Source organism: Myxine glutinosa, chromosome 4, assembly GCF_964187855.1.
Source record: "Myxine glutinosa chromosome 4, kmMyxGlut1.1, whole genome shotgun sequence".
Classification (NCBI taxonomy): domain Eukaryota; kingdom Metazoa; phylum Chordata; class Myxini; order Myxiniformes; family Myxinidae; genus Myxine; species Myxine glutinosa.
The window spans coordinates 113,310,208-113,333,017 of record NC_136264.1 but is presented as its reverse complement, the minus strand read 5'-3'; the positions used below and the strand labels follow the sequence as shown (position 1 = coordinate 113,333,017).

Below are 22,810 nucleotides of genomic sequence, written 5' to 3'. Positions count from 1 at the left end.
CGAATTTGCGATTCATTCGCTTTCCTGCGCGTTTGTGTACGCGATGGCGATTTCTTTACCAAACTCCGGAAGCCGTTCGCTTTGGACCGAACCATTGCATGTAAATAGAGGGTGGGGGATTGTCACCACTCGCAAGCCGTTCGCTTTGGACCAAACCATTTCATGTAAATAGGGGGGGGGATATAATTTTAGATATATATATAGTACGGGCATGCCCTAGAGTTCTTATACAATCCTAGTAACCATATAAATGTTATTCTTATACAATCCTAGTAACCATATAAATGTTATCTATCTATAATTCCAGCAATCTCTGTGTGTGTGTGTGTGTGTCTGTCTGTGTGTTTGTTTGTCTGTGACCGCTGTTTCTCGACAACCACGGGTCCGATATACTTGAAACTTGCCAGGTATATTGCTGGGGACCCGAGGATGTGCCTTTTCAAGGTTTCATATTAATCGGACAATTACTTACCGAGATATGTCCAAAAAACGCTTCAACCAATCAGAGAGCAGCGAACTAGCGCGTGTGCCGAACGTGGCGGACACACTCTGCCTCGGATGGCACATTTGAGAGCGTATTCATTTATTTCACGTTTGCAAACTATGTTGGCGCTATGTTGGCGTTAAACGATGTTTTAAAACTAATAAAAACGAATTTGCGATTCATTCGCTTTCCTGCGCGTTTGTGTACGCGATGGCGATTTCTTTACCAAACTCCGGAAGCCGTTCGCTTTGGACCGAACCATTTCATGTAAATAGAGGGGGGGGTTCTGTGGTCGTTGCGAATGGACCAAACCATTCATGTAAATAGAGGGGGGGGATTGTCACTGTACTCGCAAGCCGTTCGCCGTTCGCTTTGGCGTTGCGAATGGACCAAACCATTTCATGTAAATAGAGGGGGGGGATATAATTTTAGATAGATATATAGTACGGGCATATATATAGTACGGGCATGCCCTAGTCTATCTATAATTCCAGCAATCTCTGTGTGTCTGTGTGTCTGTGTGTCTGTGTGTCTGTGTGTCTGTGTGTCTGTGTGTCTGTGTGTCTGTGTGTCTGTGTGTCTGTGTGTTTGTCTGTGACCGCTGTTTCTCGACAACCACGGGTCCGATATACTTGAAACTTGCCAGGTATATTGCTGGGGACCCGAGGATGTGCCTTTTCAAGGTTTGAAATTAATCGGACAAGTACTTACCGAGCTATGCCCAAAAAACGCTTCAACCAATCAGAGAGCAGCGAACTATCACGTGTGCCGAACCGTTAATGCAATGCAAGCGTTAATGCGTTAATGCAAGGCTTTTCTTTTTTCCCCTCTTCTCTTTCTACTTTTCCTTGCGATTAAATTGCAAACAGCCAAAATACGTTGGCGCTAATTGAATAATTGGCCATTAACACTAAAATAATCGTAACTGCGATATGCCAACTTCCGGACAGTGAAGCCTTCCCTGTTGTTGTTGTTTGCAGCAGCTGTTTGCAGCAAGGCAAGGCTTTTCTTTTTTTCCCTCTTCTCTTTCTACTTTGCCTTGCGATTAAATTGCAAACAGCCAAAATACGTTGGCGCTAATTGAATAATTGGGCATTATGTTTTACAACTAATAAAAACGAATTTGCGATTCATTCGCTTTCCTGCGCGTTTGTGTACGCGATGGCGATTTCTTTACCAAACTCCGGAAGCCGTTCGCTTTGGACCGAACCATTGCATGTAAATAGAGGGGGGGGATTGTCACCACTCGCAAGCCGTTCGCTTTGGACCAAACCATTTCATGTAAATAGGGGGGGGGATATAATTTTAGATATATATATAGTACGGGCATGCCCTAGTTCTTATACAATCCCAGTAACCATATAAATGTTATTCTTATACAATCCCAGTAACCATATAAATGTTATTCTTATACAATCCCAGTAACCATATAAATGTTATTCTTATACAATCCTAGTAACCATATAAATGTTATTCTTATACAATCCCAGTAACCATATAAATGTTATTCTTATACAATCCCAGTAACCATATAAATGTTATTCTTATACAATCCCAGTAACCATATAAATGTTATTCTTATACAATCCTAGTAACCATATAAATGTTATTCTTATACAATCCCCGTGACCATATAAACGCACAGGTTGCATTAAGATTGTAAAATGTTGGATGACAACAAAAGTGAATCATCAGTAAATTAATTGAGGATCTATCATTGCTTCATTATTCTATGTTTCCCAATTATTTGAGGGAAGGCATGGTATATCAAATCCAGAGCCATGTTTTATATCATTGAAGTGTTAAGGGGATGGATTAGGTTGCATTCCTTTATAAACTGAACTCTCACAATCTGATAATTCAATGCATTCCAGGAAAAACTGAAACAACGAAGAAACCTCCTGAGACCCCGTTGGATCTCCGCTGTACGCAGCCCGTAAATGAGAGGGTTGGCAACCGGGGGAATGAAAACAGCAAATATGTCCATAAGGTAACGCATTGACGGAGAAATAAACTTTACATTCCCCAAGCGAAGTGAGATAACGATGAATAAAATGGACACAACAAACACAGAAAAAACCATGAAATGTGTCATACACGTCTGAAGAGCTTTGCTTCTTCCCTCGGAGCGCTGTCTCAGATGAAAACATTCATATAGAATGTACAAGTACGTGGTGATTACAACCACAATTGAAAGTCCAACAGATAGAACTACACTAGTAATACCAACGATGCTGTGAAGCTTGACATCTTGACATGCATGGTTAGATAAGGCCATGAAAATGCAGATTGGATTTGATAGGAAACGTGATCGGCAAAAGTTCAACCTCAGCACCAAGACCAGAAAGATGAGAGCGATGCAAATAGAGCAATTGGAAACAGCAACATTCATGGCTTTTGCTCTTCTATTTGTGATGAGAACGTTGTACCGGAACGGGTAACACACGGCAATGTATCTATCGACAGCCATTGTGCTCAGTATGTAACTCTCCATGGCAATGTAGTAATGATAAAATACCATCTGAGTAAAACAGGCTGGAAAACTGATGGTGTTATCGACAATAAGATTATGCATAACTCGTGGAAGTGCTGTGGAGATACCGATAAGATCTGTTGACGCCAAGTTGGCGAGGAAGATGTACACAGGTTTGTGAAGCTGCTTCTCTCGGGCTATGAGCACAATCAGCGTGAAGTTTCCGACAAAGGCGATGATGTAGATGAGGAGGAATGTGCAGAACGTTAAGAGTCGAAGGCTGGATGGTTCACGGAACATGGTCTTGAGGAGGAACACTCCGGGAGGCAGAGAGTGATTGACAAAAGTTGTTCCGAGCTTCATTGCAGACAATGCGATTGCCACTAAACGGTTATTTCATGAGCTTGGAAACCACGCGTAGTCGGATTGCAAAATAAGGAGTTAATCTCTGAATGATCCGTGATTATTTCTGAAACATCTCCATCGATAGTAATTTTGCATTACATATTGGAAGCTTTTATACATTTCATTTAGCAAAAATAATATTTAGATTCCCAATTGTGTTTGTTCTGTTTAATGAGGTCTTTCCCCCAAAGGGTTTCTCTCCTTGTCTTCTACTTTGATTTTTTTCCTTCTCTTACTCAGGCTGTCGTTAAATTGTTCCATGATAAATACACAGTGTATATTAACACTTATGTTATTTTGTGATTAAGATAAAATGCAATACCATGTTTGTCTTATGTCATCTCATAAACCTCATCTTTGACTGCAGCATGGACGTTAAATGTATTTTCATGCGAATGTAACTTTACCATTTTAAATGTTGAAAATCCACGTTTTATTCCCGTAATATAGTCAAAATGCTGATGATCAAGCAAGGAAGCAGCATGTATCATAGTGGAAGCTCCAACCACAATAGTGAAGGAACTGCGCTCCAACGCGAGTCAAAAGAATTGACGCGACCAAAGACGGAATTCGTCCGAGTTGCTTTATTGAAACAAAACAGCTCAGGTATTCCTACAAGCCCGTTTATCGGGCAGCAATATATATACACATTTATGTCGGGAAGTTTGCCCGGCAAAAGCTATACCGGGCATGCCCGGGTGTCAAGGGCGAGCCTTGGAAAGGCGAGTCTGGACCTGCCCGGGCGTGTTTGGCTGCGGCCTGGCAAGTCGAGGCTGGGCGTGCCCGGGCGCTCTGGGCGAGCACTGGAAAGGCGATAGCGGGCATGCCCGGACGCTCTGGGCGAGCCCTGGAAAGGCGATAGCGGGCATGCCCGGCCGCTCTGGGCGAGCCCTGGAAAGGCGATAGCGGGCATGCCCGGACGCTCTGGGCGAGCCCTGGAAAGGCGATAGCGGGCATGCCCGGATGCTCTGGGCGCGCCCTGGAAAGGCGATAGCGGGCATGCCCGGACGCTCTGGGCGAGCCCTGGAAAGGCGATAGCGGGCATGCCCGGACGCTCTGGGCGAGCCCTGGAAAGGCGATAGCGGGCATGCCCGGACGCTCTGGGCGAGCCCTGGAAAGGCGATAGCGGGCATGCCCGGACGCTCTGGGCGAGCCCTGGAAAGGCGATAGCGGGCATGCCCGGACGCTCTGGGCGAGCCCTGGAAAGGCGAGAGCGGGCATGCCCGGGAAAGACGAGACCGGGCGTGCCCGGGAGGTTCGGGCGTGCCTGGGAACAGTGAGTCCGGGCATGCCCGGGAGAGGCGCGTCTGGCCGTGTTCTGGCCGGTGCAAGGCGATTATGTACATCCAGCAGTAACCGCTACAATAGCATAATTAAATGAAGCAGTAAAAAAAAAAAGGCTCAAGGCAGGGATTTAAGTTATAAGCAAGAGAAAGCATCCAATGTATTGTCATGTTCAGGGCTGATTCATATCGGCCACTGAACAGATGGACTGAACTGCTTTTACTCCCTTAGACGTATCCGATTAATGGCGGCATTGCACGCACGAGAGAATCACAGAAGTGAACGAGGACATTAGCTCCTTTAAAATGGGGTTTATTTCCCAAAATTACGAGTGGAAAAGTGACCTGACAGAGGTACCGCGGCAGGTTTAAGGAAGGGGAGAAAATGGGGATTTCAACGAATAAATAAACAATTATATAAAATGAGGTAAAACTAAAAAAAACTTAAGGCGCCTCACACCGGACTCAATCACAGAGGGGGAGGGGAAACAAGCAACTGGTGTTTTGCTGCCAGCTCTGGCCGGGCGGCCAGCTCAAGGAAGAGTCCTGGTTGTTCCAAACTTCTTCCATTTAAGAATTATGGAGGCCACTGTGCTCTTGGGAACCTTCAATGCAGCAGAATTTTTTTTGTGGCCTTCCCCAGATCTGTGCGTCGACACAATCCTGTCTCTGAGCTCTGCGGGCAGTTCCTTCGACTTCATGGCTTGGTTTTTGCTCTGATATGCATTGTCAGCTGTGAGACCTTATATAGACAGGTGTGTGCCTTTCCCAATCATGTCCAATCAATTGAATTTACCACAGGTGGACTCCAATCAAGGTGTAGAAACATCTCAAAGATGATCAAGAGAAATGGGAGGCACCTCAGCTAAATTTCAAGTGTCATAGCAAAGGGTATGAGTACTTTTGTCAATGTGATATTTCAGTTTTTTCTTTTTAATAAATTTGCAAAACTTTCTAAAATCCTGTTTTCTCTTTGTCATTATGGAGTATTGAGTGTAGATTGATGAGGGAAAAAATGAATTTAAACGATTTCAGCATAAGGCTGCAGCATAACAAAATGTGAAAAAAGTGAAGGGGTCTGAATACTTTCTGAATGCACTGTATCTTTTTGAGATTGTAGTAAATTATTTTTCCATTTGACTTTTGATAACCATCAAAGTTTTTTGTCCATTCAAGGATATTTATTTTCTTTACATCCTCTAACCTATTTGTATTTAAATTTATCCGCTTATTTGTTTTATCAACTTTTGTTTTAGTTATTTCTTCATTAAGACTTATTTGATATTTCTCACATTCGTGATATTTTCCATTTTCATACCAAGGCTGTGATTTTCTCCACTCTTTTGTTTGGTTATTGCTTGGTTCTATCATTGTCATACCAGTAAAAAAAGGTGGCGGTAGCCTGTTAAACCACCCCCACCCCAATCCCTTTAAAAAAAAAAAAATTCTTATGTATATCTTAACACTTATACTTATCTTTTAAATATCTTAACACTTATGTATATCTTAACCCTTATCTTTATCTTAACTCTTATATTTATCTTAACACTTATATTATCTTATCACTTATCTTGATGCTTTTATCCATAAGGCAAACTATCAATTCCATTGTCTAAAATAAACCTCTTATCATCAAAAGCCCCCAATGCCTCCTCTGCTCTCCCCTCTGCTCTCCCCTAAAATAAACCTCTGCTCTCCCCTAAAATAAACCTCTGCTCTCCCCTCTGGGCTGGTGCTCCTGCCTCACACCTAGCTCGTCTTCACGCTGTTGAAACCAAAGCGTTCAGAATCATTGGAATCTCCCGCGATGAAGCTAACTCCAAGGGCCTCTCACTCACTCACCGCAGGCAGGTTGGTGGTCTTTCGTCTTCTACCGACTCCTCTCTGGCCTTGCCCCCCCCCCCCAGCTCTCTCTGGGCTCTGTCCCGCAAATATTCCTACAGGTCGCACAAGATCTGCCTGCAACCCTCTTATGGTTAAACTGCCAAAATCAAGACTCTTCCAAAAACTGCCAAAATCAAGGAGATCTCGCGAGATCTTGGAGACGGCGGCAGGGATTTTCGAAGCTCCACACGGTCTCCACGTTTTTCGAAGTTAAGTCTGTTCACAATTGTATTTTGTCGAAACTGTATTTATCTTTCGGTGTGTGAAGTTATTGTGTGCAACTTTGGTTGTTTCTCGGTGTTTATCTTTCATAAATTGATCGTCTGTTTGCCGTGTCGTGTCTTGAGGCCTTGTACAGTGTGCACTGTACAACCTTGAGGCTTTGTTTTTCTCTCAGCGGTCCGTCTTTTGTGATCCAATAACTTTCGTTCTCTGTATTCCCAGTCTTTTCACCCATAGCCTACTTCCTTGTGTAAATCTCAACTCAAAAAAAAAAAAAAAAAAAAAAAAAAATTCCCTTCTCTGTTCGCATTCGTTTATTCATTCTTATTCGTTCGTTCGTTCTTCGACCACGTGTTTCTCCCCCATTTCCCCAGATAGTTTTCACTCATTAACCTTCAATGTTTACACTTTCCCCTCAAGTTATGTATTCCGTCATATTTTATAACACCTTTTTCTTCTTCTTCTTTAAAAGGCTGCTTTCGACTTGCTCACCAAATCAATTCATCCCAAAAAAAATATCCATCTCCTATAGTGCCTTTTTTCTACATTCCCTAAACTCTCCTGCACTCCATCCTCCATCCAGCGTCCTTAAACGTATTTTTAACTCGAAGGTCACAAGCAACTCATTTTGCAATAAATGTTCGTTTCCCATAAATCGTACACTTTCAAAAATCCAATCTCACCCCTCCCCTCCAAATCTTCCCCATAACCCCTCCCCTCCAAATCTTCCCCATCACCCCTCCCCTCCAAATCTTCCCCATCACCCATCCCTTTCAAATCTCCCCCCTTGCCCCCTCCCTCCTAAACTACCCCCTCACCCCTCCCCGCCAAGACGCCGCCTCGCCCCTCCCCTCCTAGACTCCTGCCTCACCCCTCCCCTCCAAATCTCCCCCATATCCCATCCCTTTCAAATCCCTCCCCTTGCCCCTTCCCTCCCAAACTCCCCCCTCACCCCTCCCCTTCAAATCTCCCCACCCTCATTGCTTCTCAATTTCCCCCCTCTCACTCCCCCTCCTCAAAGCGTCCTCCCCGCTTCTTCCCCCTTCAAACTCTCACCTCCATCTCCCCCAACCTTCTGCCTCGCTCTTCCCCCTCCTCAAATAACACCTCATTGTGGCTCACCCAATCACCATCAAACCTTTTGTCCGCCCCATCCTTCCCTTTCTCCGAGCTATTCTGAAATCTCTGACACACCTTCAACAGCTCTCCCTACCTCTTCCACCTCCTCCACATCTTACCCTACCCCTCCTCCCCCCTGTTCTGTATCTGATGCTCCCCCTTCCTCTTCATTAACGGTATGGACCTCAAACATCCGGGGCCTTCGTTCAAACTTAACTGATCTCTCCATACAGGTTGCTTCTGTCAAACCAGACGTGATCTGCTTAACAGAAACTTTCCTCCTTTATGATGTCTCTGATTCCATAGTATCTCTCCCGGGCTACTCCCTCCTCCGGTATGATAGACCTGAGCCTCGTCCTGGAGGCGGGGTTGCTATCTTTATCAAAAACTCTCTTCCTCACTCGCCTTGCACTGCACTCTCTCCACCCCACCCCCAGGAATACCTCTGGCTACGGCTTCCCCTTCGCTCCCACCTCTTGTTCATATGTGTGTTGTACCGTCCACCAAACAGTGATGACTCCATCTACATCTCGCTGTCTGATGATATGGACCAACTTCTATCTACTCATCCCAACTCTCTCTTCCTCATATGTGGTGATTTCAACTGTCATCATGCCAGTTGGCTGGGTGTGGGTACCTCTCTCACCAGCCATGGCTCCTCAGCAAAGGACTTCTGCGACTCACTGGGACTGACACAATCTGTCAATTTCCCGACCCGGATCTCAGTCAACGGAACATCTTCTCTTCTGGACTTGGTTATGACTAACTTCCCTGAAAATGTCTGCTGCTCTTCTTCTGCTCCGATCGGATCATCTGATCATGTCCTTGTTAAAGTGGACATCTCTCTGACCATCCTCAGGGAGCCTGCTCAGCGTCGACGAGTCTGGCATTTCACTCAGGCCAACTGGCACGGTCTTCAAGCAGCCATCAATCATCTGGACTGGTCTCCCATCTCTACCACCTCTGACATCAACTCATCCTGGGAATTCTTCCAAAGTAAATTGCTCTCTCTCATGCACAGATTTATCCCATCTCGTCTTCAGTTGTCATACCCTTCCTCCCGTCCATGGTACACGGAATCTTGTGGTGAGGCTGTTGCCCAGAAACAACTTGCCTTCGTCTCCTGGAAAGCAAATCCAACGGAAGGAAATCTCATTTCCTTTCACAAAGCCCGAAACAAGTGTGTGTCCACCCTCAGGAGAGCCAGGAAACAATATCTCTCCGTTCTCAAGACCGAACTCTCTTATCTGTCTCCCTCTTCCAAATCCTGGTGGCGTCTGGTCAAATCCGTTTCTGGTGTTTGTTCCCCCTCCATCCCCTCCCTTACCTCAAACGGCTACACAGCTGACTCCGCACGTGAAAAAGCTGAATGCCTCAACTCTGTGTTTGCCTCTAAATCTTGTGTCCCAAACCCATCCCTCTCTGTACCCACCATACCCAGTCGTACCCTGCTGCTCCTGGACTCCGTGTCCTTTCCTCCTGACAAGGTGGAAAAGCTTCTGTCAACCCTCGACTCTGATTCTGCAACTGGACCCGACGGCATCAGCCCACGGGTCCTAAAATCCTGCTCTGCTGCTCTATCTCACCCTCTCTCTGTTCTCTTCACCCTCTCTTTTGCTCAAGGTCAACTGCCATCTGCTTGGAAATCAGCCAACATCACCGCTTTGCACAAAAAAGGTGCAAAAACAGATCCTAGCAACTACAGACCAATCAGCCTTCTCCCAATTATCAGCAAAGTCATGGAATCCATCATTGCTTCGGATATGAAATCTTTCCTCTTCTCCAATGGCTTGATCTCTGATCATCAATTTGGTTTCAGACCAGGTCACTCTACTCTGGACATGCTGCTTCTGCTGTCTCAACAATGGATGGAGGTCCTCAATGCCAAACAGGAAATTAGAGCTGTCTCCCTCGACATATCACGTGCCTTCGACACGGTCTGGCACCCCGCTCTGCTCACCAAACTCTCCTCCTTTGGTATCCATGGAAATCTCCACGCATGGCTGGCGGACTTCCTCTCTAGTCGTCGTCAACGTGTGGCCCTGAATGGGTTTCTCTCATCTCCTCTTCCTGTTCAGGCTGGAGTTCCCCAAGGCAGTGTTCTGGGCCCCGTGCTTTTTCTGGTCTTCATCAATGATCTCTCTGACTCTCTCGAAAATCCTCTCTATCTCTTTGCTGATGACTCCACTCTCTGCCGCTCCATTCCTCTTCCCTCAGATCGGCAGTCTGCTGCCTCCTCACTCTCTGAAGACCTGGACAAAATCACAGACTGGTCAAACAAGTGGAACATGTCTTTCAATCCTGACAAATCTCACACTCTTACTATGTCTCTCCGAAAAGATCGACTGGACAACCCTCCCATCTACTTTCTCAACAATCCTCTCCAAGAAGTTCTGTCGCTCAAGATTTTGGGTCTCACTATCTGCCATGATCTTTCTTGGGAAAACCACATTTCCAAGCTGGCCTCCAAAGCCAGTCGCCGACTGGGCATCCTCCGTCGTGCGAAGTCCTTCCTCGGCACACCTGAGCTCCTCACCACATACAAGGCTTTCATCCGCAGCTCAATGGAATACTGTTCTCCCCTATGGGCCGGTGCTCCTGCCTCACACCTAGCTCGGCTTCACGCTGTTGAAACCAAAGCTTTCAGAATTATTGGAATCTCCCGCGATGAAGCTATCTCTGAGGGCCTTTCACTCACTCACCGCAGGCAGGTAGGTGGTCTTTCTGTCTTCTACCGACTCCTCTCCGGCCTTGCACCCCCAGCTCTCTCTGTGCTCTGTCCCCCAAAAATTCCTACAGGTCGCACAAGATCTGCCAGCAACCCTCTGATGGTTAAACTGCCGAAATCTCGGCTCTCTGCTCACCTTCACTCTTTCATTCCTCTTTTCTCCCGCCTCTGGAACAAACTCCCTCACTCCCTTCAATCCCACTCCTCCCTCCAGGTCTTTAAAACAGCTGTTCACCACCATCTCTTATCTTCCCCCATCCAAAACCTTGATCTTTTCTACCCCCGCTAATTCACCCCAGATCCACCTTGTTTGGAATTCCAACTTCTTTCCTGGAAGTCCTGGCAGTGTCCATATGTTTTATACCTCTCCCACCGCCCCCTTCCCACGCCCCCCCCCCCCAAAGCCCTCGCCCTCTCTCAGATCTCTCGATGTCTCCATGTCTCTCGGTCCCTGCTCTCAAATGTTGTGTTTGTGTCCTTCCCCCTCTCTCCCCATCTTGTCTACCGCTCCCTATGTTATATGTTTTATGTGTCGGTTTGTCTTTCTGTGTGATTAATGTTCGCTCTTTCACGAGCCTCGACCTTGTATACAAAAAAAAAAAAAAAAAAAAAAAAAAAAAAAAAAACTCTCTGCTCACCTTCACTCCTTCATTCCTCTTTTCTCCCACCTCTGGAACAAACTCCCTCACTCTCTTCAATCCCACTCCACCCTCCAGGTCTTTAAAACAGCTGTTCACCACCATCTCTTATCTTCCCCCATCCAAAACCTTGATCTTTTCTACCCCTGCTAATTTCACCCCAATTCCACTTTTTTGAAATACCAACTTCTGTCCTGGAAGTCCTTGGTATCCTTGTGTTTTATACTTCTCCCACCCCTCCCCCTTCCCACGCCTCCTCCCCCCAAGCCCTCTCCCTCCCACACATCTCCCTGCTCTCAAATGTTGTGTTTGTGTGCTTCCCCTTCTCTCCCCATCTTGTCTTCCACTCCCTATTTTTATATATTTTGTTTGTCTGGTTGATTTGTTTGTGAAGTAAATGGTAGCTCTTTCACGAGCCTCGATTCAGTATACAAAAAAAAAAGAAGAAAAAAAAAGCCTTCTTATTTACCTCCTCTGTTTATAATTGATGTTTATAACTTCTTATTGTATTCATTTTTCTATACTCTTCTTTCTTAAAGGTTAAACAGTTGTAATAATGTTCAAAGTTTATTGTTTATTTGATTACATTTTTCTTTACCCCCTTTAACTTTTTATCACTCTTTTCAATATTATTATCAATATATTTAAAAGCATAAGCCTTTGCTCTCAATCCCACAAATTCACTCATTATCTTTCCACCCAATTCATCTTTAAACTTTCCGATAACCTTTTTATTCTGTGTAGAGAATAGTTTATTATCTGATTTATAATTTCTTGTATCAAATGTATCAATATCTTGAGACATATCTTTATAAATATCCTATGTATTGATTTTCAAAATAAAGCTGTCTGTATCCATATATCGCAAATTAATATCATCCACATATCTCCTCTTCAAATTATAGTAAAAGAAATCATACATTAATAATTTTGATAAGTCAAGAATTGATGTTCCTCTATGAATAGGTTTCTCCATTTCAATACTTTTTTTACCAAATGGACAGCACAAAAACTCTCTGACAAGGTGGAGAAGTTTCTGTCAATCCTCGACTCTGATTCTGCAACTGGACCAGACGGCATCAGCCCACGGGTCCTAAAATCCTGCTCTGTCGCTCTTTCACACCCTCCCTCTGTTCTCTTCACCCTCTCTTGTGCTCAAGGTCATCTGCCATCAGCTTGGAAATCAGTCAACATTACCGCTTTACACAAAAAGGTGCAAAAACAGATCCTTGCAATGACAGACCAATCAGCCTGCTCCCAATAATCAGCAAAGTCATGGAATCCATAATTGCTTCAGATATCAAATCCTTCCTCTTCTCCAATGGCTTGGTCTCTGATCATCAATTTGGATCCAGACCAGGTCACTCTACTCTGGACATGCTGCTTCTGCTGTCTCAACAATGGATGGAGGTCCTCAATGTCAAATAAGAAATCGGAGCTGTCTCCCTTGGCATACAGTCACGAGAAAAAGTACACCCCATGTAAAGTTTTGACTTTTTCAACATTTTTCAACATACAGCGATTTGATCTTCATTTCAACAATATTGATAGATAAAGGTGATATAATATAACAAATATCATGAAACATTTACATTTTGTAGTCCATTGTATAATTTAAATAAACATAAATGCAAATTTCGCATGTGGAAAAAGTAAGTACACCCTTGGCTCTAATAGGTGGTATTGCCCCCTTTGGCAGAAACAACCTCAAGTAGGCGTTTCTTATAACTGTCTACCAGTCTCTGACATCGACTAGGAGAAATTTTTGCCTACTCCTCAATGCAGAATTCTTTCAGCTGTGCGATGTTTGAGTGGTTTCTTGCATGCACAGCTCGTTTCAAATCTCCCCACAACGTCTCGATGGGATTTAGATCCGGGCTTTGACTTGGCTATTCCTGAACCCCCCATTTCTTTCTTTTCAGCCATTCCTTGGTGGATTTACTGGTATATTTAGGGTCATTGTCATGTTGCAAGGTCCACCTTAGGTTGAGCTTTAACTTTCCGACAGATGGCCTCACATTATCCTCAAGCACCCTCTGGTACAATGAAGAATTCATCGTGGATTCTATGATGGTGAGCTGCCCAGGCCCTGATGCAGCAAAGCTGCCCCAAACCATCATATTTCCACCACCATGCTTTACAGTTGGTATCAGGTTCTTGTGGTCAAATGCTGTCTTTGGTTTTCGCCAAACATGTCTTCTGGTACTGTGGCCAAATAGCTCTACCTTTGACTCATCTGTCCAGAGCACATTGTTCCAGAAGTGCTGGTCTTTGCTGAGGTGTTCATTGGCAAACTTTAGTCTTGCCCTGATGTTCTTTCTGGACAGCAAAGGTTTCCTCCTGGCACACCTCCCATGTAGATCAAATTTGTGCAGCCTCTTTCTAATGGTAGATTCGTGCACTTTGACATCAACAGTGGCAAGAGCTACATGTAGGTCCCGTGATGACATTCTGGGGTTCTTAGAGACTTCTTTCAGCATCTTGCGGTCTACTCTCAGGCTGAACTTGCTGGTGCGGCCTGGCCTGAACAAGTTGGCAGTTGTTTGGAATCATCTCCACTTGTAGATGATCTTCCAGACTGTCGAATGATTGATTTCAAATTGTTTGGAGATCTTTTTAAATCCCTTCCCAGACTCGTAGGCATCTATAACCTTCTTTCTGAAGGCCTCAGAGAGCTCTTTTGATCTAGGCATGGTGATGCTGCACACTTCAACAAAAAAGAGCAAACCAAACTAAATGTCTGAGATTTAAATTAGACAGGTTCCTACAAGGTCCTCTCTAACGATATTCTAATCATTTGCACCTGAGCTGGTGCACCTGATTCTAATTTTAGGTATTTGAAGTAGTGATAAATGTAGGGGTGTACTTACTTTTTCCACATGAGAAATTTGCTTTTATGTTTATTTAAATTATACAATGGACTACAAAATGTAAATGTTTCATGATATTTGTTATATTATATCACCTTTATCTATCAATATTGTTGAAATGAAGATCAAATAGTTGTATGTTGAAATATGTTGAAAAAGTCAAAACTTTACATGGGGTGTACTTACTTTTTCACGTGACTGTATATCGTGCCTTCGATACGGTCTGGCACCCTGCTCCGCTCACCAAACTCTCCTCCTATGGTATCCATGGAAATCTTCATGCATGGCTTGCGGACTTCCTCTCTGGTCGTAGTCAACGTGTGGCCTTGAATAGATTTCTCTCATCTCCCCTTCCTGTTCAGGGTCGAGTTCCCCAAGACAGTGTTCTGCGCCCTGTGCGTTTTCTGGTCTGCATCAATGATCTCTCTGACCCTCTGGAAAATCCTCTCTATCTCTTTGCTGATGACTCCACTCTCTGCTGCTCCATACCTCATCCCTCCGATCGACAGTCTGCAGCCTCCTCACTCTCGGCAGACCTGTACAAAATCACAGACTGGTCAAACAAGTGGAACATGGCTTTCAATCCTGACAAATCTCACACTCTCACTATGTGTCTCCGAAAAGACCGACTGGATAACCCTCCCATCTACTTTCTCAACAATCCTCTCCAATAAGTTCTGACACTCATGCTCTTGGGTCTCACAATCTGCCATGATCTTTCCTGGGAAAACCACATTTCCAAGCTGGCCTTCAAAGCCAGTCGCCGACTGGGCATCCTCCATCGTGTGAAGTTCTTCCTTGGCACACCTGCGCTCTTCACCACATACAGGGCTTTCATCCGCAGCTCATTGGAATACTGCTCTCCCCTCTGGGCTGGTGCTCCTGCCTCACACTAGCTCGGCTTCACGCTGTTGAAACCAAAGCTTTCAGAATCATTGGAATCTCCCGTGATGAAGATATCTCTGAGGGCCTTTCACTCAATCACCGCAGGCAGGTTGGTGGTCTTTCTGTCTTCTACCGACGCCTCTCTGGCCTAGCCCCCCCCCCCCCCAGCCCTGTCTGTGCTCTGTCCCCCAAATACTCCTACAGGTCGCACAAGATCTGCCAGCAACCCTCTTCTGGTGAAACTGCCAAAATCAAGACTCTCTGCTCACCTTAACTCTTTCATTCCTCTTTTCTCCAGCCTCTGGAACAAACCCCCTCACTCTCTTCAATCCCACTCCTCCCTCCAGGTCTTTAAAACAGCTGTTCACCACCATCTCTTATCTTCCCCCATCCAAAACATTGATCTTCTCTTCCCCCGTTAATTCACCCAAGATCCACTTTTCTGGAATACCGACTTCTTTCCTGGAAGTCCTAGCTGTGTCAATGCAGTTTTTTCCTCTCTCACCCCCACCCCCCCCTCCCATGCCTCCACCCCCCAAGCTCTCTCCCTCCCACAGATCTCCCAATGTCCCTGCTCTCAAATGTTGTGCTTGTGTGCTTCCCCCTCTCTCCCCATCTTGTCTAACGCTCCCTTTATTATGTCTTATGTGTCCGTTTGTTTTTTTGTCATTAATGTTAGCTCTTATACGAGCCTCGATCTTGTATACGCAAAAAAAAAAGAAGTAAAAAGATCCTGTCATTATACTTTACAGGGCCTATGTTTACCTGTGACAATGGAATTGTTTACCTGTGAGAATGGAATCGTTTACCTTTGAGAATGCAATTGTTTACCTGTGAGAATGCAATTGTTTACCTGTGAGAATGGAATTGTTTTCCTGTGACAATGGAATTGTTTTCCCGTGACAATGGAATTGAAAAATCATGCTGTTGATCATTCAATTCGTGTTAACACATTGTTTCTCATCTTTTCTTCCCCCCTCACAAGTATTGACCACAAACACTACTTCGAGGATTGACCTTAATGATCAACTTACTTGTAATATTATACAAAGAAAATTACATGAGGTATGCAAATCTGTATATTCATTTCTTTCCCTTTTCTTTCTCTTTTCTGACATGGTGTTTCCTATTACAAGTCACTTGTTGAATTTAACTTAAACGCGAACTCTGATCTGTATGAGAAAACTTCAATCAATGAAATTTAATTTCAAATTGTGCCATGTTGCTGACACATTGCCTGAAAACATCCCAAAATGATAATCCATTGAGCTCTATATTTTTGACACTCCTTTTCCATGGTAAAGCAATGTGGCATGCTTCCCATCCCACAATGGGCACGATTGTGCAGCTATCATGCTCTACTCAACATTCCAACTTTTTGAAACCATGCAGCTCCCCATTAAAAACCCTGCATATGAGCCTGGCAAGTCAGCAGCGAGAGGCAGGGAGGTGGTCCGACTGAGTGCCAGTGTGTCCGAGACAGAGCGTGAGCTAGTCCAACAACAACAACAACAGGCATTTTAAGGCCATTTTCCCTGCTAGAGCGGGGGTTATGCCTAAGTCACACATAGGCGGATATTTTGGCGACTACTGGCGACTGCCGGCGATCAAGATTTTTCGGCGACTACTGGCGATTTCGGGCGGTCAAATATGGTCAGGCGGCAGTATGGCGACTGCAGGCGGCCACATTGCGACTGCATTGCGACGACGCCCCGAGTGGGATGGCGACTCTTGAAGATCGACAACGACTGCATTGCGGATGCACGGCGGCAGCGTGGCGACAGTCTGGCGGCTAGATTACGACCGATGGCGGATCGCGGTGACTGCATTGGGGCCGGGTGGCGGTTTACTCCGACGTCCGCAAGACTGCAATAAGACCGCCGGCGATTGGAGACGATTCACACAACTTTTTAAATCTTTATTTCTCTCTTTTTTTCTTTTTTTCTTTTTTTTGTATACTGAATCGAGGCTCGTGAAAGAGCTAACATTTATTTCACAAACAAATCAACCAGACAAACAAAACACACAAAAAGAGGGAGCGGAAGACAAGATGGGGAGAGAAGGGGAAGCACACAACCACAACATTTGAGAGCAGGGAGAAGTGTGGGAGGGAGAGGGCTTGGGGGCAGGAGGCGTGGGAGGGGGAGGGCGGGGGGGAAAGGTATAAAACACAAGGGGACCGAAATTAGCGGGGGTAGAAAAGATCAAGGTTTTGGATGGGGGAGGATAAGAGATGGTGGTGAACAGCTGTTTTAAAGACCTGGAGGGTGCAGTGGGATTGAAGAGAGTGAGGGCGTTTGTTCCAGAGGCGGGAGAAAAGAGGAATGAAGGAGTGAAGGTGAGCAGAAAGTCTTGATTTTGGCAGTTTAACCATAAGAGGGTTGCAGGCAGATCTTGTGCGACCTGTAGGAATATTTGGGGGACAGAGCCCAGAGAGGGCTGGGGGGGCAAGGCCAGAGAGGAGTCGGTAGAAGACGGAAAGACCACCAACCTGCCTGCGGTGAGTGAGTGAAAGGCCCTTGGAGTTAGCTTCATCGCGGGAGATTCCAATGATTCTGAACGCTTTGGTTTCAACAGCGTGAAGACGGGCTAGGTGTGAGGCAGGAGCACCAGACCAGAGGGGAGAGCAGTATTCCATAGAGCTGCGGATGAAAGCCTTGTATGTGGTGAGGAGCTCAGGTGTGCCAAGGAAGGACTTCGCACGACGGAGGATGCCCAGTCGGCGACTGGCTTTGGAGGCCAGCTTTGAAATGTGGTTTTCCCAGGAAAGATCATGGCAAATAGTGAGACCCAAAAGCTTGAGTGACAGAACTTCTTGGAGAGGATTATTCAGAAAGTGGATGGGAGGGTTTTCCAGTCGGTCTTTTCGGAGAGACATCGTAAGAGTGTGAGATTTATCAGGATTGAAAGACATGTTCCATTTGTTTGCCCAGTCTGTGATTTTGTCCAGGTCTGCAGAGAGTGAGGAGGCTGCAGACTGCCGATCTGAGGGATGAGGAATGGAGCGACAGAGAGTAGAGTCGTCAGCAAAGAGATAGAGAGGATTTTCAAGAGAGTCAGAGAGATCATTGATGAAGACCAGAAAAAGCACAGGGCCCAGAACACTACCTTGGGGAACTCCAGCCTGAACAGGAAGAGGAGATGAGAGAAACCCATTCAGGGCCACACGTTGACTACGACCAGAGAGGAAGTCCGCCAGCCATGCGTGGAGATTTCCATGGATACCAAAGGAGGAGAGTTTGGTGAGCAGAGCAGGGTGCCAGACTGTATCGAAGGCACGTGAAATGTCAAGGGAGACAGCTCTAATTTCCTGTTTGGCGTTGAGGACCTCCATCCATTGTTGAGAAATCAGAAGCAGCATGTCCAGAGTAGAGTGACCAGGTCTGAAACCAAATTGATGATCAGAGATCAAGCCATTGGAGAAGAGGAAAGATTTCATATCTGAAGCAATGATGGATTCCATGACTTTGCTGATAATTGGGAGAAGGCTGATTGGTCTGTAGTTGCTGGGATCTGTTTTTGCACCTTTTTTGTGCAAAGCGGTGATGTTGGCTGATTTCCAAGCAGATGGCAGATGACCTTGAGCAAAAGAGAGGGTGAAGAGAACAGAAAGAGGGAGTGAAAGAGCAGAAGAACATGATTTTAGGACCCGTGGGCTGATGCCGTCAGGACCAGTTGCAGAATCAGAGTCGAGGGTTGACAGAAACCTTGTCAGGAGGAAAGGACACAGAGTCCAGGAGCAGCTGGGTACGACTGGGTACGGTGGGTACAGAGAGGGATGGGTTTGGGACACAAGATTTAGAGGCAAACACAGAGTTGAGGCATTCAGCTTTTTCACGTGCGGAGTCAGCCGTTAAGCCGTTTGAGGTGAGGGAGGGGATGGAGGGGGAACAAACACCAGAAACAGATTTGACCAGACGCCACCACGATTTGGAAGAGGGAGACAGATAAGAGAGTTCGGTCTTGAGAAGGGTGAGATATTGTTTCCTGGCTCTACTGAGGGTGGACACACACTTGTTTCGGGCTTTGTGAAAGGAAATGAGATTTCCTTCCGTTGGATTTGCTTTCCAGGAGACGAAAGCAAGTTGTTAGATTTTTTTTACTATTTATTTTACTATTTTACTATTTTACTATTTTACTTTTTATTTTACTTTTTTACAATTTTACTTGCAATTTACTTACAACTAAAGCAATTTTACTATTTTACTATTTACTCTATTTTACATTTCACTTTATTCATTTCAATGATGTATGACATGAAGCATAAAGATGTTTGATGTACAATAAGAAAGTTAATAAAGATGTATCATTGTAATGTAATAATCAAACTTTTCTGCAGGGAGAGAGAATGGAAATGAAGTCCAACAAATTATTTCCACTGGTCCCAAGTCCCATAAATAAAGTTTCCAAAGGACCAAAGTCCCAAAAATAAAGTTCCCAAAAGTCCCAAGTCCAAACAATAAAGCCATATCCTTGTCGGCACCACAGGACCTCACTCCACGGAGACCCTCACACCATCCTGTCTTGCCATGGAATCGTGGTATGTCGTAATGCAGTCGCCAGGCAGTCGTATCTCTGTCGCCAGTGGCCGTAACTCGGCCGCCACTAGTCCTACTGCTGTCGTCGTCAGTCTCCCATAGCCGCAGGGGAGACGTGGCAGTTCTTCTGTAGTCGATATGCAGCCGCAACAGTGTCAGCCCGTAGTCGGGAAGCTGCCGCAGGAAGGCCGTATGGCATTCGCATCTCTGCCGTGCTAGCTGGTGGGGCGATTGCGGAAGAATATGAGCGACTGGGATGCGGCCGCTTTACGCTCTTATTACAGATACCGACGACAGCATGGCGGTTCCATCACGACAGCATGGCGGATTTTTTTCGAGTGCGACTGAGTGCGTCGTTTTTAAACATTTAAAAAAATATTTGGTCCCTTTGCGGCTCTTGCCGACTGCAGCCGACCTGGGGAGGATAACCACGACTACAGGCGACCATCCATTACGGTTTCATTCCGATTGTCGGCGGGTGGTGGCGATTTTTCCAGTCGCCAGTAGTCGCCGACAAATCCGCCTATGTGTGACTTAGGCATTAGCCTTGCGGTCCCCACGACAATCTTCTCCATTTTGCCCTATTTTCTGCATCTCCCCTTGTTAACTCCCTTGCCCGCATTTCTTCTTCGACCATCTTTAGCCAAGTCTTTCTCGGTCTTCCCCGTCCTCTACTTCCTTCTACATTCATTTCCATCACTCTTCTCAACCAGTCTCTTTCATCCTTCCTCAACACATGACCAAACCATCTCAAACTGTTTCTCTTCACAGCATCAATCACAGGCTCTATTCCCATCATCTTTCGCAATTGATCATTTGTCTTCCTCTCTCTCAACGATACTCCACACATCCACCGAACCATTCGCATTTCCACCCTTTCCAGCCTTCGTTGCTGCTCTACATTCATTACCCATGTCTCGCTCCCATAAATCATAAGACTTCTCACACATGCAGCATACACCTTTCCCTTCAGCTTCAATGACACTCCCCTCCTCGTCAGCACCCCACTCAGTTCCCGAAACTTCTTCCATGCACATCTCACTCTGGCAACCGTTGCCGAGTCTGATCCACCTTCTCCATTCAGCATGTCTCCTAGGTAACAAAATGTTTTCACACCTTCCAGCTTCATGCCGTCTCCAAGATCCAACTCAACATTTCCTCCATCTGCAGCTCCCTCTGTGCACACCTTACACTTGAATGTAGCTGCCACACTGGTTAATGACCCTCTCAAACCACTACATTTTTGATTAACCCACTCAGCGCACATTGTACATTGAATGGAATTCACTCTGACACCCTTCCTGCACACAGCACACGGCCACTTCCCAGTTCTTTCCACCTCACCACATGCTTTACCACTTGCCATCACCTTCGTTTTTCCGATATCCATCTTCAGACCTTTTGTCTCCATACATTCCTTACACTTGTTCATCTTCTCCTTCAGTCCATCCATACTTTCTGCATTCAACACCAGATCATCTGCATACAACAACTCCCACGGTAAACCCTCCTTTACGTTCCGAGCCAGCACCTCCATCACAGCTACAAATAGTAGTGGACTTAGTATCGACCCCTGATGCATTCCCACCTTCACCCCAAACTCACCACTGTTCCCGTCCTTCATCCTTACAGCTGTGCGTGCTCTTTTGTACATTGCCATCACTACTCTGATCAATCATTTCTCCACTCCTAACTTCCTCAATGCCCACGTCACTACTTCGCGTGGAACCCTGTCGAATGTTTTCTCCAGATCAACAAACCCAAGAAACAACTTCTTCCTCTTCTCCATGTACTTCTCCTGCAACTGCCTCACAATAAAAAGCACGTCTGTCGTTCCTCTTCCTGGCATAAATCCAAACTGCATTTCGTCAATCTTCACTTTCTTCCTTATGCTCCTCTCCAACACCCTTTCCAATACCTTCATTCCATGCTCTGATAACTTTAACGCTCGATACGAGCCACAGTCCAGAGGGTCACCTTTCCCCTTGTATAGAGGGACGAGGGTACTCAGTTCCCAATCCACTGGAATGCGGCTTTCTTTCACCACCAGATTGCAGATCTCTGTCATTCTCTTCACACCCCAACTTCCCGCTGCCTTCAACATATCTCCGACAACTCCCGTCGGCCCTCCCGCTTTTCTACTCTTCATTGCTTTTATCGCTTCCTCAACTGGTGAGCTGGTCCAAAAGAGCAATTTCTGGTGGTTGGTTTGGAGAAGGAGAGCTCAGGTTCGATAGAGGAAGTGGATCTCGGCTTCATAGAGTGAGAACTAAGATTAGGAGATGGACAGCTTGGGTTGGGAAAGCAATATGGCTCAAAGAGTGGATGAGACGTATTATGTCACTGGTAAGGAGAGTGACATCTTGGGGTCGATGAGTGAGAAATTGGTTTATGAGAATGAGATCCCAAGTTTAGATAGCAAGAGCTGGCGTGTAGAGAGTTGAGAGTTTGGGTTCTGAGAGCGAGATCTATGGTTTTGGATCACGAGAGGTAGTGTTCAGATAGGGGACGTGGGAAGAGAGCATGAGAAAGCATGATGGGGGAGAGAGCTGTGGGATATGGGCTGGGGAAGTGGTGGAGGGGGAGTCGGAGGAGGAGGGATAGTGCAGGACAGAGTGACAAGGAGAAGGAACATTCAGGAGAAGGGGAACTCTGAACAGGAGGAGGGTGGAGTGAGTTGGAGGAGGAGGAAGGAGAGGAGATAGAAAATGAGTAAGAGAGTGGAAGTGATGGAGTGTTAGGAAGAGGGAGAGAGTTGAGGAAGGAAGAAGACAGCTGAGGGTGTTGGGGCAGAGAGAGTGGAGGAGGAGGCAGATGGAGAGAGTGGTGGAGGTAAGCTGGGGTTGAGATGCTGGTGGTGTGGGTAGGCTGGAGTTGGGGTGCAGAGAAATTGGAGGAGTGGAGTGTTAAAGGTTCACAAAGTCAGAAATAAACGTACAAGTTTATTTAAGCAACACTATGACCAAAAATGTGGGCCCTAGACTGCGGGCCAACACCGAACACATTGAAGCCGCCCTTCTGGACACAGAAATGGTTGCACAATACATCATGCATAATCCATCGAGATTTGCAGCATCCAACATCTCCCCTTCCCTTCAAACCGATGACACATGGAGGAGAGTTGTATTTGGTAAGTCACCCCAAATTGACAAGTTTGAGTAGGTATACAGGAAACATCGGTTCTTCCAATAGACTCTACCTGATGGTAGTTAAACATGATAGTTCCGGCAATGTCCAACACTGATGACCACACTGGTTTTGTCCCAGTGCCTCATCTGTGA

At 45.7% G+C, this 22,810-nt stretch overlaps 1 protein-coding gene across 1 annotated transcript; it reads right to left on the bottom strand.

Moving 5' to 3' along the window:
* Window positions 1–2,270: 2,270 nt before the first annotated feature.
* LOC137417607 (olfactory receptor 52Z1P-like) lies at window positions 2,271–3,257 on the bottom strand. Its single transcript, XM_068103512.2, has one exon. It carries the CDS (start codon window positions 3,255–3,257, stop codon window positions 2,271–2,273), a length of 987 nt encoding a protein of 328 aa, XP_067959613.2.
* Between the last annotated feature and the right edge of the window lie 19,553 nt (window positions 3,258–22,810).

What these genes read in the sequence shown, in the direction of transcription:
- LOC137417607 (XM_068103512.2), bottom strand. Translation starts at nt 3,257, where the DNA reads ATGTTCCGTGAACCATCCAGCCTTCGACTCTTAACGTTCTGCACATTC.